We start from the raw sequence: 17,529 nt of genomic DNA, 5'->3' as shown, positions 1-17,529 counted from the left end.
ACTTACATAAGAACAGCCCGACTGGATCAGGCCATAGGCTCATCTAGTCCAGCTTCCTGTATCTCACAGCGGCCTACCAAATGCCCCAGGGAGCACACCAGATAACAAGAGACCTGCATCCTGGTGCCCTCCCTTGCATCTGACATAGCTCATTTCTAAAATCAGGAGGTTGCAGATACATAGCATGGCTTGTAACCCATAATGGATTTTTCCTCCAGAAACTTGTCCAACACCTTTTAAAGGCATCTAGGCGAGATGCCATCACTGCATCCCGTGGCAAGGAGTTCCACAGACCAACCACATGCTGAGTAAAAAAATATTTTCTTTTGTCTGTTCTAACTCTCCCAACACTCAATTTTAGTGGATACCCCCTGGTTCTGGTGTTATGTGAGAGTGTAAAGAGCATCTCTCTATCCACTTTATCCTTCCCCTGCATAATTTTGTATGTCTCAATCATGTCTCCCCTCAGGCGTCTCTTTTCTAGGCTGAAAAGGCCCAAATGCTGTAGCCTTTCCTCATAAGGAAGGTGCCCCCACCCAGTAATCATTTTAGTAGCTCTCTTTTGCACCTTTTCCATTTCCACTATGTCCTTTTTGAGATGTAGTGACCAGAACTGGACACAATACTCCAGGTGTGGCCTTACCATCGATTTGTACAACGGCATTTACAATATTAGCTGTTTTGTTCTCAATACCTTTTCTAATGATCCTAATGATCATTATTTTATTGATCATTTTATAGCTTATATAAACATAGCTTATTTTATTGTGTGTATTATAAATGTAGCTTATTTTATTGTGTGGTGAATTTTAACTTTGTAAGCAACTTTGAGCAGCATTTTAAGGCAAAAAGTGGGATGTAACATTTCTAAATATGAAAAGCTCAGATCCTGATGTGTCACCCCCCCAATGTGCCTCACCTTTCCATCGCTCTGCAAAGTAGCACCTGCATGAGTCTTTCTTAAGATTTGTTTCTGCTTTCTCTGCACCTGGCAGCACAAAGGAAGATCTGTAGCTCAGTGGTAGAATATCTGCCACTTCTGCATCGCATGCAGAAGGTCTCGGGTTCAGTCACTAGCCTCTCCAGGTACGGCAGCAAAGGACCCCCTCTCCAGATCATAGGAGAGCCATCGCCAGTCAGAGTAAGCCATGCTGGGCTTGATGGACCATGGTGCTGACTCAGTAGATAGTTGCTTATGTTCTGAAAGCAGCAAATTAATAATTGGTTAATAATAATCTTCTCTCCATTGTTCAAGGCATGTTGCAGACCAAAGGGTGCAGGTAAACTCCCCCGGAGGCCCTATCAGCCTCCAGGATCTCCTGCCAACCCCGGCTTCCTCCATGAAGCAACACGAAGCCTGATGCCCTCGTTGAACCACGCCATGGATGGGGGGAAGAGCTACCACCCACCGCGCACACACCAGCATTCAGGCAACATGCTTTATGGAATGCCCACCCTTCAGTCCCAGCTGAGTGGCATGTCCACCATGGAGGTTAGTGCACTTATCTGTCTAGGGTATCAAAAGCTGTTAAAAAGAATTGAAAAATGATGATCGGCGTAAGGTGGCAGCCTCACTGAAGTCCTGTGGTGGGAAGCGTGATAGTGGTGGGCTGGTTGCATGTGTTTGTGTTGTTGAAAGATGGGAATTGTGAGTGTGAATGGAGCCGAGATGGTGTGTCTTCTCATATTGTCCAATACTACTGGCTCAGCTAGGGCTGTTTGCCATTTGACTCCCCTCTCCCCAAACTGCCTCCATCAGGAGCTGTTCCTCCAGGCTGCATCATAGGTAGAGGCAAGACAGCAAGGCCCCCTCCATTGGTCAAGGGAGGTCCACATTTTAGTGGTAGGGCTCCTGCTTTGTTTGCAGTAGTGCCCAGTTGCTCTCTATGGTTGTTCTCAGCCCTGTGAACCAAGGCCTGCTCCACACAGAGTGCAGTGGGGGGTTTAACCTGAGACCTTTCACATGCAAAGGAGGTCCTTTTCCATCTGGTTTTTTAATCTGCAGCCTTTTTTCTTTCAGACTTCTGCACTGGCTTCTAGTTGTTGGAATTTGGACTCTTATTTGCCTCCTCCTTACCCAGCTTCACCTTTCCTGAGTGAAAACCAGTAAGTGCTACTTAGCTTTTGAATATTTCTCTGTTTTGTTTCTAGATCCCCCCCTGCTTCCCAAACCTCAGGGCAATTTGTGGTTCTGAACCTCACCCCTTGCACTTTTTGGCAAAACTGGGGGGGGGGGGGCTCTCAACCCAACTCTCTCTACTCAAAGTCCAGCTTTTTAACTACTACATCACACTGTTTCTCCCGAACTTGGAATTTATTTTTAAAAAACTAGTTCTATAAAAGTCAGACAAAAGACTCGTGGTTCAGGAGCCATAATTCTTCCCTATGAGATGGCCTAGATTTATGGGGGGAATGACATAACAGTAATGGTACCTTTTTTAAAAAAAAATTTTTTTTGGTTCAAGGAGATCAAAAAGAACTTCACATAATGCATGATTGACTTACAGCATCCACTGCCACAATATGTGATGGCAGCTGATAGCTTTTAATTCATGGAGAGTGAAGTCTATCAATGGTTGTTTGCCATAAACAGAGCCTGCTTGTTGAGAGGCAGTCTACTTCTGAATGCCAGTTCTTGGGAACAAAGCAACAGAGAAGGGTTGTTGCCTCTTCATGCCTTGCTTCTCCAAAGGCCTCTGGCCAACAACTCTCAATACAGGCTGCTGATGGACTTTTGCGTCTGATCCAGCTGGATTCATCAGTACATGCTCTTAACTGTATGTTTGCGACTGGCATGTATTTTTAAGATTATACTTGTCAAGTGTCTGAAGTTTTCCCAAATAATTCCAAAGTTGCACCAAAGTACTTGCCAGGCAAGGAACGCACACAGGCAAGTGATAGCTCACCTATTTGACCATTGGTTGTCTCCGGCACAGATTTAGTGGCAAAAGTGAGTCTTGCTTCCATAGTTCAGGTATACTAATTGAGTTCTAAAAAATTTTATCTTACCACTGGCTGTGTCAGCATATATTGTTCTTTTATGTAGCATTCTCCAGGCTGTTGGCCCCCAAGGGAGGCAAGCGGCTAATGGTTCCTGGTAGAGCGCTTTGAGGCTTGTAAGTCACCCTTGTTGAATTTAAGGCGGCGTTTCTAACTGGTGGTATAATGAGATTGAAATGGGTTTGGCCTTTTAAATGCTAGGTTCAAATGTGGGATGCTTTGAACCCTTAGCAAAAATGTCACCTGAATGCAAAGTAATGGTATTTAACAGAGGAGTTATCCTATGCCTCTAACGTATCAAAGAAGCAGACCAGTTTACGCCTAGTGGGAAAGGCAAGGTTTTCGTCAGTCTTACTTTGCCAGCCAATATGATTGGTGAGATTGGGATATCTTCTGAATCTTGGATGTTTTAGGGCCAGATCATGCCAAAAGTTCAACCAGCCAAGAGAAAATGGGCTCATAGGCCCACTCTAACAACCTGTGTTGACATCCTCCTTGTTCTGGTGGTTCCTGAATTATTTGTAAGAATAGCTGTTAGTGTAGCACTAGTCCATATGTGGAATGCTTTGCAACTTATAAGGGAAAAGACACTTGCCCTGAGGGGCTTACAGTTTATAGCTTATCATAGGAGAGATAACAGGGGCAAGGATAAACAGGAGGAGAATGTGTTTATTTCAGTGACACATACTGTACTGAGGTATAGTTATAATAGGATAGAGCAGGGGTGTCCAAAGTTTTTGGCAGGAGGGCCACATCGTCTCTCTGACACTGTGTTGGGGGCCGGGGAAAAAAAGAATTAACTTACATTTAAAATTTGAATAAATTTACATATGTTTACAGAAATGAATATATTAAAGATGAACTTATATGAATGAATGAAGGTCTTGCAATAGCTCAAGGCCTATAAAAGGCCTTGCACAAAGCAAGGCTGGCCTTTCCTTTTCTGCTACTACTGCATCACAGATGTGAAACAGCAAGCAGTGGAGGGAGCCCTCATCTCACAGCTCACGTGAGAGGTCAAACAGTTGCCCTCATGCTGAGAGCAGTTGCATCCGGCCATTGTGGGCTCCAACAAATCACCGGAGGGCCAGAGGCTCATTGGAGACTGGGAGCTCACTGAGGGCCACATTGAGAGACCTCGAGGGCCGCAAGTGGCCCCAGGGCCAGGGTTTGGGCACCCCTGGGATAGAGGATAGTAAGGTGTGTTGTGTTCCAAAGCCTTCACGGAAAAGATGGATTTTGAGGAGGAATTTGAAAGAAATGAGAAGTGTCATCAGGCAGGTGTCATGGCAAGCACTGCTGGGTGTCATCCTAAAGTCAGGCGTAGTTGGTCTGAATATATGACAATAGTGTTGGGAAAGAATTGTGAGAACAGGAGGATTGAGTAGGAGTAGCAAATGAGTCTGGGGAACAAATTAAACAATTGAGGGTGCAAAGAGGTGCTTATACTGAGTTAGACCAATGGCCCAAGCAGGTCAGTTCTGTTGTATCTACCTGCAGAAAGGATAGTTCCTTGCCACTGCTGCACCTGGGTTCCTTTGCTATAGAGTCATCGGGATTGAACCTGGGACCTTACTGCTTGCAAAAGAGAGGCATTTAGCCACTACACATAGCCTTTAAAGCCTAACTCTGACCTGCAAAAGGATTTTCTCTGCCAGTCCTGGAACTTGTCAGAGCTGATCTTGCATGGCTGCCTTGGCTCTCCTGCCTACCCCACTCTCAAGAAAACAATGTATTGAATGTGCAGTCCACTAGCTTAGGTGGCATTAGAAGGGGGCTGGTGCATTCATGGAGGGGAGGGTCCACCAGTGGATATTAGTCAAGATGGTATGGAGAACCTCCATGTTCAGAGAGAGCTAACCACTGAATATCAGTTGCTGGGGAGCAATTATAAGGGTGGTTTATTGCCTTCATATCCTGCATATGGTGTTCCAGGATGCCTCTGCTTAGCCCCTACAGAAGTGAGATGTTGAGCTAGACAGAGCATTGCTCCAGCCCAGTAGGGCTGCTTTTGTGTTGTTGCTAGGCATAGTGGGTATATGGAGCATTCATGATCAGAGGCAGTGTCTCTCTCTTTCTCTCTCTCTCAAGATCAGTTGCTGTGGGGAGTGTAGCAGGAGAGGATATTTGCCTTCAAGTCCATGGTTTCTTGGGAGCATTTGGCTAGCTGTTGTTGGAAAGAGGATGCCGGACCAGCTGGAGACCCCTGGTCTTGATACAGCAGAGCTTTTCTTATGTACGTATGCTGTGTTCTGAACTCAAGGTATGGGAAGCACTGCCAAGCCAGGGAGGCAGGAGAGAGGGGCGCTGTCTCCATGCTTGCAGACAATCTCTCCCAGCACCCCTTTTCAACAGGAGTTGGGAGCTGTCGAGCCAGCTGCCTCCTGTCCTATTGGACAGCTTCTCCTGCCTCTGCCACCGCCCATGCTTGGAAAAGCGTGCATGCTTTCTTTTTTCAAGGGTATTCCTGTAAATTCCACTTTCTGAATCCTCTTGGGAGGTGTTAACAGACGGTTTTTTTTTTCTTTTGCTGCATATTGAATTGCAGCAGATTGTAGATGGGGTTTATTGATCACAATCCTCCCTTCCCTCATGGCCATTCTTCTCACCCAACTTTGCCCGAACTCAGTAGTGGCTGCTAAATGTTATTGGGGTGGATTCACACCCCTGCCCTAAATGATCCAAGAATCCAAAGCTGTGACTTGTTGAGATGGAGCAGATAATGTGCTCATTTCTTAGAGCTTCTTTGCAGATAAGTACAGCAAAAGCAGAAGGTGAAAGAGAAATTGAAGCATAAGTACATAGGAACCCTTGGTGTATCTGGCTCAGTATTGTTGAAGCTGAGTGGCAGTGGCTCTCTAGGGTTTTAAGGAGGGAATCTTGCCCAGTCGTACTTGGAGATACTGCCAGGGATCGAAACTGGGGCCTTTCATGTGCAAAGCAAGTGCTGTTCTACTAAGCCACAGCCTGCCACATCCAGATCAGTGCTTTTATTCCTTCTAGAAATGTTTGCTTGGCTCACAATTCATATTGCTAGCTCCAGCTGCCAGAGAGCATAGTGGAGTGTGTACACAAGCACAGAGTGTGGTTATGGTTTTGCCACATTTCTACTGGCCTGGGTGCACGACCACTCACTGCAGATGTGCTGTTACTGTAGGCAGGAGTGTAAAAGTCTGGGGACCTGGGTTGCCAAAGGAGACTGAAGGCCGTTATTTTTCTCCTGCTTTCGTGTTCTGAACTTGTGAGTGGAACCCGACTGATATGACATCTCCTCCTTCCTTTCTTAGTCCCTATCTTCCAGAAGCAGTCACTCCTTCAGGGAGAGAGGCCCCTCTCTCACACGCTAGTTTTCAGGGTCAGTAGAGTTCCAGCACGTCTCAGTAACTGGTGCCTAGAATTAAGGTAGATGCTGTTGGAAACAGGATACTGAACTAAGTGAATCTTTTGTTTGATCCTGAGTCAGAATCCTTTTGTTTGATCCTGAGTCAGTCTGCCTCTAAATATCAGTTGCTGGGAGAAATGGGAGAGGGCCCTTGCCTGCTTGTAGGCAGTCCTGCAAGCATTTGCTTGACCACTGTAGATAGCAGAATTCTAGGACTGCTGGAACTTCTAGGTTTGCTGATAAAGAAATTGATGTAATCCATTCAAAGGCTGGTGAATCATTAACCCAGATTTCCTTGTCAGTTGGAAAGGTCTAGTTAGATAGCTTCTCCTTTGAGCATGACTCACTGGGCATCTATTTAGAAGATTTAAAACCCACCTTCCAACAGAATGATCCTTGATGCACCTTAGATTAGCTTGCATTTATATGTTTCTAAAAATGCACACACAATCCAGCTTGCCATAGTTGTCAGATGATAGTGGCTAGAGTATGCCAACCTGCAGTTCCTGGGTAGCTGATACTGGAGGCAGAAGTATTTCTGAACATCAGAATTTCTGGCAGGGAAAGGTGAGATTCTTGCAGCTGCTCCTTCCCTTGCCAGTGGAGAGACTAGGGTGGTCTTCCCCTTCCCGTTTCCTACCTTCCACAGTTTTGGTCACCATCCTCCCCAGGGCAAGTGGACGTGCACTCTAGCAAGGGTGGTGAGCAAATTTTGGCCATGAACCCTGGAGGCAGGCACCTTGGAAATCTTTGCTGGGTGTAGCCAAGCCCTATGCTTTCCTCCTCTACCCTAGAGAAGAGGGAAGTGTGCTGAGTAGGGTTGCGTCATTGGTTGTGCTCGGCCAGGGTGCCCAAGAGCATCTTTGCACCTCTGCTCCTTGCTTCCCTCTTTTGCTCTGAAGCAGGGAGAAAGAGGAAGTGGCCACTTGGAAGTGCCCTTATGGAAGTGACCACAGATGTGCCTTGGTGAGTAAACAGCTGTGGAACATGCTGAAGGTTGTTATATGCCATTTTTCAGCATAATCCATAAAATGGTTTTTGTAGGAAAATAAATGGAAAAATGTCCCAAAAGGGATAGCAGTCTGAAAAAGGCACCTGCTGATACCCATGGGAAAAAATACACAGTGCTGGGGTGAACAGGGGCAGTTGCTCTCCCCTGCTGAATAAAGTGAACCATCGATATAAAAGTATTTTTAGCCTAGTTAAAGTTTGTTCTTCCTAGGAGGCAGGTAGTATTGCTCCCTTGAGGCCCTTAGTTCCCTGGTTGATGGTAGATGCTAGAGGAGGATTTTCGATAGGTCTCCAGGCTTGAGAAAATGTCTTAAATGGACAGCTTGGCTTCCCCCAGCAAACTCACATGGACCCCTGTGTGTGTGATCTGGAACTCTCCTGCAGGTGGCCCTGTGAGCCACAGGATTCTTGAGAATGTCAGAGACTGGCTCCCCAGAGAGTCTGGTGGCTGAGTGTGTCACACGTTGATCCACAGACGCTCTTTCCTGGAAGGATGATGAGGCAAACTAGGAGGGAGGTTCCCTCACTGGTTTTGCTAGAAAAACGCAGCAGTAGTCAAACGAAAATCAGATTATGGAGAGCGGCATGTGGAGCTGATACTTCTCCCATGGAGGGGTGGGGGAAGAGGAAGTTGCTGTGTTTCATGATTTTGACCCACAGTTTCCAGAGTGCATATTGTTGGCAACAGCTGGCATTTATTTGTAACCTCCACCCCTGCCATTCGTTCTGGGTGAAAGAATTGCGTTTGTTGATGAGTCTCTTCTTCATTTTATAAACCACCCAACAAGAGACTGGCTCTTGTGGTTGCAGGGAAAAGTTTGCAAGTGTCGGGAGAGGAGGGGAGGACCAGTATTTTCTGAAGCTGGTTTGGGTGAACTTCACAATTGTTGGAACTTTGTGCCTCCCTTTTCCTTGTTATAACTTTGAGGTCTGCTCAGAGCCAGTTACAAAATAGTGACTTAGGGGCAAAAACTCAGTTTGAAAATTGAATTTACATGAATTAGACTCTGAGCACCTTCAGCCCAGGTTTTTTCCCCTTTGAGTTCATCAGAGCTGAGTTCCTGTTCCTTTCATACAAAAACTTATTCCTGGTGGTCTACTTCCGCCTCCAAATTCATTTCAGTGGCTTAATTTAGGAAAAATAATTATATTGTTGCCATCATGTTGAAAATCCTTACTGACTTTCTGCAAATTACTCAGATCTTCCAGTATTCTGCTTACCTTCTGTGCACTCCTGTTCTAAAGGCTGCTTTATACCCTATGCTTAAAGTTTTAAAAAGAAGAGAAAGGCAAACTGGAATGGGCGCACCTTTTGTTTCCTTCAGCAAGGCCATTCTTACAAGAACAAATTAATGATGAATTTGTTTGTTATTGGCTATGGCTAATTGTTAATAATGTCTAATAGAACTTCCATGTTCAAGGGCAGTCTACCTTGGCGCACTGCTTGCTGAGGCAAACAGGGAAGCACTTCATGCCCCATTTGTCAGCTTCTTTTAAGTATCCAGTTGACCATTGTTGAAAAGAAAATCTGGACTGAGTGTGAAGTAATCCTGAGGTTTATCTAGAGGAATTAAATAATATATATAATAATATAAATAATATATACTATATACATAATATATATTTGTTTTTTCATGTTGTATTGTACTTCAGAATAAATAATGTAAATAAAATCTGGTCCATCCATCTCAGGTGAGTGCATGATTGTGGTTTGAATATACTTGACACTTTACAAAGATTGAGAAGACAGGACCATGCCCCATGGAGCATTCATGGATATTGGCATCAGAGGAGGAGGAAAATGGAGGCGGGGGAAAAATATGTGATTATTTCATTTACATGTACTGTGGTGTGGTCTATACTTTTATATCTGAAAAATCAGTGAATGCAAATTCATTGTTCTCGTTTGCCTTTTACTTATAGGCAATATTTTAATACCACTTCTGATTTCTACACGAATTCCATCAGCAGGCCGTCATTCTCTGACAACAACTATGCACCTACAAACCTTCTTGATTTCTTACCCAAAAATGGCGATTTTCCTCAGGTAAGGATACGTTTTTGTAACCAGGGTCTTTGTTGAAATGGATTTGCCTCTGCAGCAGTCTGGTCCCTACCCCCCCCCCCAATGTTTTCTTCTTTTGATGATCCTGGCAAAGGATTGTGGGGAAGGTAGGCTGTATGTGGTGCAAAATACTGACTTGCAGTATGACTTATTAAGTAAGGTAGAGTTTGGTTGATGAAAAGAGAAGCTGTGTTTGCAGCCTGCAAGACACAATGATTAAATTCTTTGGAGATGAGAGTTTTTACTCTCAGTTTTTGAGAGAGAAGTCTGAATTCTTTAGCAAACTAGAAGTCCTGTGATTCGATTATTAGAAACATAGAGAGGGGGGTTTGCGACGGATGTGAGGACTGCATGGTGAGTTGCCTGCCTGGTGCGAAGGTTGCGGACATAACTTCTCGTCTAGATAGGCTAGTAGTGCTGGGGGAGAGGTAGCGGTTGTGGTGCATGTCGGCACCAACGACGTGGGCAAGTGTAGCTGGGAGGTCCTGGAGGCCAAATTTAGGCTTTTAGGCAGGAAGCTGAAAGCCAGGACCTCAAAGGTAGCATTCTCTGAAGTGTTACCTGTTCCACGCGCAGGGCCAGCTAGGCAGGCGGAGATCAGGGGTCTCAATGCGTAGATGAGACAGTGGTGTAGGGAGGAGGGGTTTAGATTCGTTAGGCACTGGGGAACGTTTTGGGACAAGCGGGGCCTGTACAAGAGGGACGGGCTCCACTTGAACCAGAATGGAACCAGACTGCTGGCGCATAACATTAAAAAGGTGGCAGAGCAGCTTTTAAACTGATCCCTGGGGGAAGGCCGACAGGAGCCGAGAGGCATCCGGTTCGGGACTCCTCATCCCTATGGGATGAGGATGGGGAGGTTAGAGAACAACAAGACAAAGGCAGAGTAGGAGAAGAAATTGGGAAAGGTAGCGTGATGGGATGTGATAGACGGTTTGGCACAATGAGAGGATGCGGGGACAAAGGAGCCAATAAGCAGCCCATCCTGGGGCATTCCGTGTACAAATGCTTTTATGCGAATGCCCGAAGTCTACGAGCAAAGGTGGGAGAACTGGAATGTCTGGTGACAAGGGAAAACACTGACATAGTGGGCATAACGGAAACCTGGTGGAATGTGGAGAATCAGTGGGATACCGCAATCCCGGGCTATAAACTCTACAGGAGGGACAGGCAGGGGTGTGTTGGAGGTGGGGTGGCCGTTTATGTTAAGGAAGGGATAGAATCCAGCAAAGTAGAGATTGAAGGTGGGTCCGACTCCACCGTAGAATCTCTGTGGGTTAAATTACCAGGCTTGTGCAGCGATGTAATACTGGGGGCATGCTATCGTCCTCCAGACCAGAAATCGGAAGGGGACCTTGAAATGAGGAAACAGATCAGGGAGGTGACAAGGAGGGACAGGGTTGTAATCATGGGGGACTTCAATTATCCTCATATTGACTGGGTCAGTTTGTGTTCTGGTCACGACAAGGAGACCGGATTTCTTGATGTGCTAAATGACTGTGGCTTAGAGCAGCTAGTCACTGAGCCCACCAGAGGGCAGGTGACTCTGGATTTAATATTGTGCACAGGTACACAGGACCTGGTTAGAGATGTAAATGTTACTGAGCCATTGGGGAACAGTGATCATGCTGTGATCCGTTTTGATATGCATGTTGGGGGAAGAATACCAGGCAAATCTCTAACAAAAACCCTTGACTTCCGACGGGCAGACTTCCCTCAAATGAGGAGGCTGGTTAGAAGGAGGTTGAAAGGGAGGGTAAAAAGAGTCCAATCTCTCCAGAGTGCATGGAGGCTGCTTAAAACAACAGTAATAGAGGCCCAGCAGAGGTGTATACCGCAAAGAAAGAAGGGTTCCACTAAATCCAGGAGGGTGCCCGCATGGCTAACCAGTCAAGTTAGAGAGGCTGTGAAGGGCAAGGAAGCTTCCTTCGGTAAATGGAAGTCTTGCCCTAATGAGGAGAATAAAAAGGAACATAAACTGTGGCAAAAGAAATGTAAGGTGATATGGGAGGCCAAGCGAGACTATGAGGAACGCATGGCCAGCAACATTAAGGGGAATAATAAAAGCTTCTTCAAATATGTTAGAAGCAGGAAACCTGCCAGAGAAGCGGTTGGCCCTCTGGATGGTGAGGGAGGGAAAGGGGAGATAAAAGGAGACTTAGAGATGGCAGAGAAATTAAATGAGTTCTTTGCATCTGTCTTCACGGCAGAAGACCTCGGGCAGATACCGCTGCCCGAACGGCCCCTCCTGACCGAGGAGTTAAGTCAGATAGAGGTTAAAAGAGAAGATGTTTCAGATCTCATTGATAAATTAAAGATCAATAAGTCACCGGGCCCTGATGGCATCCACCCAAGAGTTATTAAGGAATTGAAGAATGAAGTTGCAGACCTCTTGACTAAGGTATGCAACTTGTCCCTCAAAACGGCCACGGTGCCAGAAGATTGGAGGATAGCAAATGTCACGCCGATCTTTAAAAAGGGAAAGAGGGGGGACCCGGGAAACTATAGGCCGGTCAGCCTAACATCCATACCGGGTAAGATGGTGGAATGCCTCTTCAAAGATAGGATCTCAAAACACAGACGAACAGGCCTTGCTGAGGGAGAATCAGCATGGCTTCTGTAAGGGTAAGTCTTGCCTCCCGAACCGTATAGAATTCTTTGAAAAGGTCAACAGGCATGTGGATGTGGGAGAACCCGTGGGCATTATATATCTGGATTTTCAGAAGGCGTTTGACACGGTCCCTCACCAAAGGCTACTGAAAAAACTCTACAGTCAGGGAATTAGAGGACAGGTCATCTCATGGATTGAGAACTGGTTGGAGGCCAGGAAGCAGAGAGTGGATGTCAATGGGCAATTTTCACAATGGAGAGAAGTGAAAAGCGGTGTGCCCCAAGGATCTGTCCTGGGACCAGTGCTTTTCAACCTCTTCATAAATGACTTCGAGACAGGGTTGAGCAGTGAGGTTGCAAAGTTTGCAGACGACACCAAACTTCTCCGAGTGGTGAAGACCAGAAGTGATTGTGAGGAGCTCCAGAAGGATCTCTCCAGACTGGCAGAATGGGCAGCAAAATGGCAGATGCGCTTCAATGTCAGTAAGTGTAAAGTCATGCACATTGGGGCAAAAAATCAAAACTTTAGATATAGGCTGATGGGTTCTGAGCTGTCTGTGACAGATCAGGAGAGAGATCTTGGGGTGGTGGTGGACAGGTCGATGAAAGTGTCGACCCAATGTGCGGCGGCAGTGAAGAAGGCCAATTCTATGCTTGGGATCATTAGGAAGGGTATTGAGAACAAAACGGCTAATATTATAATGCCATTGTACAAATCTATGGTAAGGCCACACCTGGAGTATTGTGTCCAGTTCTGGTCGCCGCATCTCAAAAAAGACATAGTGGAAATGGAAAAGGTGCAAAAGAGAGCGACTAAGATGATTACGGGGCTGGGGCACCTTCCTTATGAGGAAAGGCTACGGCGTTTGGGCCTCTTCAGCCTAGGAAAGAGATACCTGAGGGGGGACATGATTGAGACATACAAAATTATGCAGGGGATGGACAGAGTGGATAGGGAGATGCTCTTTACACTCTCACATAATACCAGAACCAGGGGACATCCACTAAAATTGAGTGTTGGGCGGGTTAGGACAAACAAAAGAAAATATTTCTTTACTCAGTGTGTGGTTGGTCTGTGGAACTCCTTGCCGCAGGATGTGGTGCTGGCATCTAGCCTAGAAGCCTTTAAAAGGGTATTGGACAAGTTTCTGAAGGAAAAATCCATTACGGGGTACAAGCCATGATGTGTATGTGCAACCTCCTGATTTTAGAAATGGGTTATGTCAGAATGCCAGATGCAAGGGAGGGCACCAGGATGAGGTCTCTTGTTATCTGGTGTGCTCCCTGGGGCATTTGGTGGGCCGCTGTGAGATACAGGAAGCTGGACTAGATGGGCCTATGGCCTGATCCAGTGGGGCTATTCTTATGTTCTTATGTCCTGCCAGAGACTTACCGTTGGTGGCACTGAAATACTAAATGGACATTTAATGGACACTGTAGAATTATTGAGAAACTTGGGGAGTGATGATGATTCCCCTAGGTATTTATTGACTGAATTTGAACATATCAAAATGCACTCTCAAACACTTAACCCCAAATATAAAAATCATAGATTTCTGTGTTGCCCCATTAGCAAAAATCCAGAAGCCACGATGTTGTAATACCTTTAGCAGTATGACACACAGTCTTGATATCAGCCAAATATGGTTGGGACAAAATGACTTCCAGGTCTTGAGCAGCAAACTTTAAGTTCTGTAGAATTCTTCAAGCAGCTTACCAGTTAGGCAGAGCAAAACAGGAAGAGCAGAGGGAAACGAGGTATGTTGTAGAATCTCAAACACCTGCAGTTGAATAGTCTTGAGATGGGACACAACAGGAGTTTGGCAGACCAAGGCAATCCTATACACTTTCCTGGGAATAAATCCAATTGAATATACCGGGACTTCTGAATAGCCATACATAGGATTACACTGCTAATTAGACAAGCATTACAGACAGTGGTTTCAGGATTCTCCTTAGGCTTCTGGGGGGAACTAAGATCTTTGTTCACTTTCAGAAAATAGGAAATTTAGCAGTTATTCTACTGTCTTGAGCCCTATTTATTTAAAATATGTATATCCTGTCTTCCCGCATTGGGGTCCCCCAGTCAGAGCAGAAGAGAAAGAGAAACATGGTGATTGCCAAACTGAAGGTTAATTGCACAACCCTTGATGTGACTTCCAGTGAATCTCTTGGAAGAGCAGTAAGTGATATCACCAGATTTCACAATTCCAGGTTCAGATGAATTTGAGTCCCATGATACTTGCTTCAAATATGAGACTTTATGTCTTAGCCCTCCTATCTGCCACTTGACAGATGTGAGTGCATGGGTTGGGGCGGGGGGGGGGGGCTCAGCCCTGTTGTGCTGTCAGTGGGCATGTAACCAAGGTGGTATGAAAATAGGCTGAGTTTCCAAGGTTTGTGACAAGTATAACCACAGTGAGGGGTTTGCCCCATCTTTAAGAGCAATAACTTCTCCCCAAAACTAAAAATTCCTGTAGGGATCCCACTCCCATTACTAAGATTCTGTATGTATGGAAGGGGCTTTTTTCTTTTGTAGCTTGTCTAGGAGATCAACAATTGGGATCCAAGTCTATTTCACACATGAAATCTTTTTGCATCATTGTATTTAAATGAGAGCCTGCGGGCTGTGGAATTTACACTGTAAGATCCAAGTTTCTTTGACACTCAATGATTAGATGGGTGATGAAGGCATTTTTGATGGCCTGTCATCAATTAACTAGCAATATTGCCAATTACCTAGCCAGACTTGATTCACTTAAATTATGGCATGGGCACTGTTCCAAGAAAAATGAGTGCCTTATAGGTAAGGCTTATCCTCAAGCATTACAGATGCATTTGGTTCAGTTGCTAATTGTTGGGGCAGAAAGGGGAAAAAGCAACCCACTTTCTCTCACACCAAGTAGGCTAAAACATGCTCTTTGTGTGTCTTCAGAAGCACCTCATCCCACATCTGCAATCCCCATCCCCTGAGAGACTGAGCTGGCTTTTTCAAGAAGATTAAATCAGCAGGTTTTTCTGACAGGGCCTTTTAAATGGGACAACTCAATGTATTGAAAAAGCTCTGTTTAACTATTGCTGCCAGGAGGACTAATGTCCTGCCACTTTGATATGATTGCATAGATTATGTTGAGCATTCTGTTCTCTGAGATCAGCTCAAGAGCCTCTGCTCCATATAGGAGCATACGAAACTACCTTTCTTCTCCTGAGTCATGACATTGGTCTTACTAGCTCAATATTGTCTACACCAGTGGTTTCCAAACTCTCACAAGGGAGTTGGGAACCACCTAAGTAGGTGCTGCGGCAGGGCTAAGGCAGAGATGCAATCCCCAGGATTGTTCCACTGCTGGGAACAGAAGTGGGATTTACTTACCTCCTACAAGCAGCGCCAGCATCCAGAAAGTGCAGGGAGCCCCATGGATGCCTCCGCAGGGCTCCCCAAGTCTCAGAAACTGGGGGGGGGGGAGCAATTGGAACCCACTTTTGGTTTTTGATCATGACCTGAAAGTGGGTTCCCATCGCTTTTTTTAGTTTCTGAGGCTTGGGAAGCTCTGCAGAGGCATCCGTGGGGCTGGCCTGGATGCCAGCACTGCTTGTAGGAAGTAAGGAATCTCCTTCTGTTCCCTGCAGCAACCCAATCCTGGGGATTGTGTTGCTGCCTCCCCCCTTTTAGAGGGGTATTGGCTAGTACTTCCCAGGTTGATGGGTCTTTACCCACCAGTTTGGAAATTACTTCCCAGGTTGATGGGTCTTTACCCACCAGTTTGGAAATCATTGGTCTACACTCATTGGCAGCAACTCTCCAGGGTTTCATGTACGTTTCCTGCCCCCAGCCGCCAGATATTGAACCTGGGCTGTTCTGCAAGCAGTGTTGGTGCTCTACCCCAAGCATCTGCCTCATGAGTTACCTTCATTTATAGGGATAAAATTTGGAGGTTCTTGTGACAGGGCTTGTCCAGAAGGGGTACCATGGTGATTTAGAAAACACACTCTAGCCAATTATTACCGCCCCCAAGAACAAACCATTTGGGGCTCTGTTCCAATGCCATTGCATTGTCCCTTTCAAGGAACCCAGTGAAAATAGCAATAAACTGTTTATTGATCTGCTAGTGGAAAATTGGTTGCAAGTTATGTTAGCAATTATGGTTGCAATCATGAACTCTCTAAATGAGGTGGTGCTCCAAACAGAAAGTTACCAGCAATCAGTTGATTTTTGCTGACTGTGAGAGTGTGTGTGTGTGTGTGTGTGTGTGTGTGTGTGTGTGTGTGTGTGTGTGTGTGTGTGTGTGTGTGTTGGGGTTGATTTATAATATGTTTTGGTTTTCCTGGGAAGCTATGATTGGAGTTTTGGGGATTGACCAAAGCTTTGACTAATAAAGGGGGTGATACAAGTTTTAGGAAGGGATGTATTGGTAGTTTGTGACCTGAGAGGGAGAGCAGGGAGCAAGATTAAAAGATGGAAAGGATTGGCCTTGTTAGAAGGCAGAGCACTGGGGAGATGTTGACAGTGGCTTCTGTTGAAATTTTACACCTTCCTTGAGTGTCTGGTTTTATATGCAATACACCGGAAGTTGTTATAATCTGCCTTGAGCCTTTGGGATGCTTTAAATTGTAAGATCCTTGAGGATAGGAACCTTTGCTTAGGGAACTCAATGAAACTGCGTAAATACCAATGGAACTGTATAAAGAGGGCATAATAATCTTGTTTGTTGGTTTTTAGAGGGAGCCTACTTTTCTGGAAGCTTTTTTGGCTAGGAAAGCATCGCTTCTCAACCTTTTGGCTAAGATCAAGTGCAACATTCTCTATTAAATCAATCTCCCCAAATAGACAACTGCCAGCACATGTTCAAACAAACAAGATTAAAAACACCCTAGTTGTTTAGTTTACTCTCTGCTGAGCATCCTGTGCTTTTCTTGAACCAGGGCCAGCACCTCCATGTGGTAGCAACTCTGCCAAAATCTGATTTTTGGAAAGTGCCAGCGATGAGGCAGCATGGGCGTAGCGAAGGGGTTCGGGCACAGCATCTACTCTTGGTTGGCATTTTTTCATTGAATGACTGAACGGGGTACCCCACATGGAAGCCCGTCAGACTGGTTGTCCCAGCTATTCTTTCCCTTCACTCCTTTCTTAGCATTACTGAGCTGGTGGGAGCATTTACTAGAAATGCATGTTGTGCTTTTTTAAATTTACTACTGTGCCAGTTGTTGACACTGGGCCTGGTTCAAAGTGACCTGTACTGGGGCTGTTCTCTTCATTCATCAATGCTTTGGGCGTTGGGTCATCAGCTGATTGCTCTGTGTATGTATGTAGCTGATTATGGCAATTAACATAGTTGTATGGGTTGTCAAGTCAAAGCACTTCTGAGCATGTGCAAAGTGCCTTTCTCGCTACTGAGCTGATTCCTGGGGTCTTGTGACATGCTTACACCTCAGCACTCATTTCCTTAGCCGTTTTTGATAT

General features: G+C 45.5%; 1 protein-coding gene across 1 annotated transcript in view; it reads left to right on the top strand.

Annotated features, from left to right (window-relative positions):
• The window catches only part of SBNO2 (strawberry notch homolog 2), a 98,481-nt gene that overhangs the window by 29,393 nt on the left and 51,559 nt on the right, over window positions 1-17,529 (top strand). The window contains exons 2-4 of the mRNA XM_066635519.1: window positions 1,256-1,492; window positions 2,021-2,106; window positions 9,317-9,440. Of these exons, the coding sequence (XP_066491616.1) occupies window positions 1,361-1,492; window positions 2,021-2,106; window positions 9,317-9,440 (342 nt within the window). The 5' untranslated portion in view covers window positions 1,256-1,360. The remainder of the gene's footprint in view (window positions 1-1,255; window positions 1,493-2,020; window positions 2,107-9,316; window positions 9,441-17,529) is intronic.

This window comes from Tiliqua scincoides, chromosome 8 (assembly GCF_035046505.1).
Source record: "Tiliqua scincoides isolate rTilSci1 chromosome 8, rTilSci1.hap2, whole genome shotgun sequence".
NCBI lineage: Eukaryota > Metazoa > Chordata > Lepidosauria > Squamata > Scincidae > Tiliqua > Tiliqua scincoides.
The sequence above is the reverse complement of the archived record's forward strand: the minus strand, read 5'-3'. Positions and strand labels throughout refer to the sequence as shown.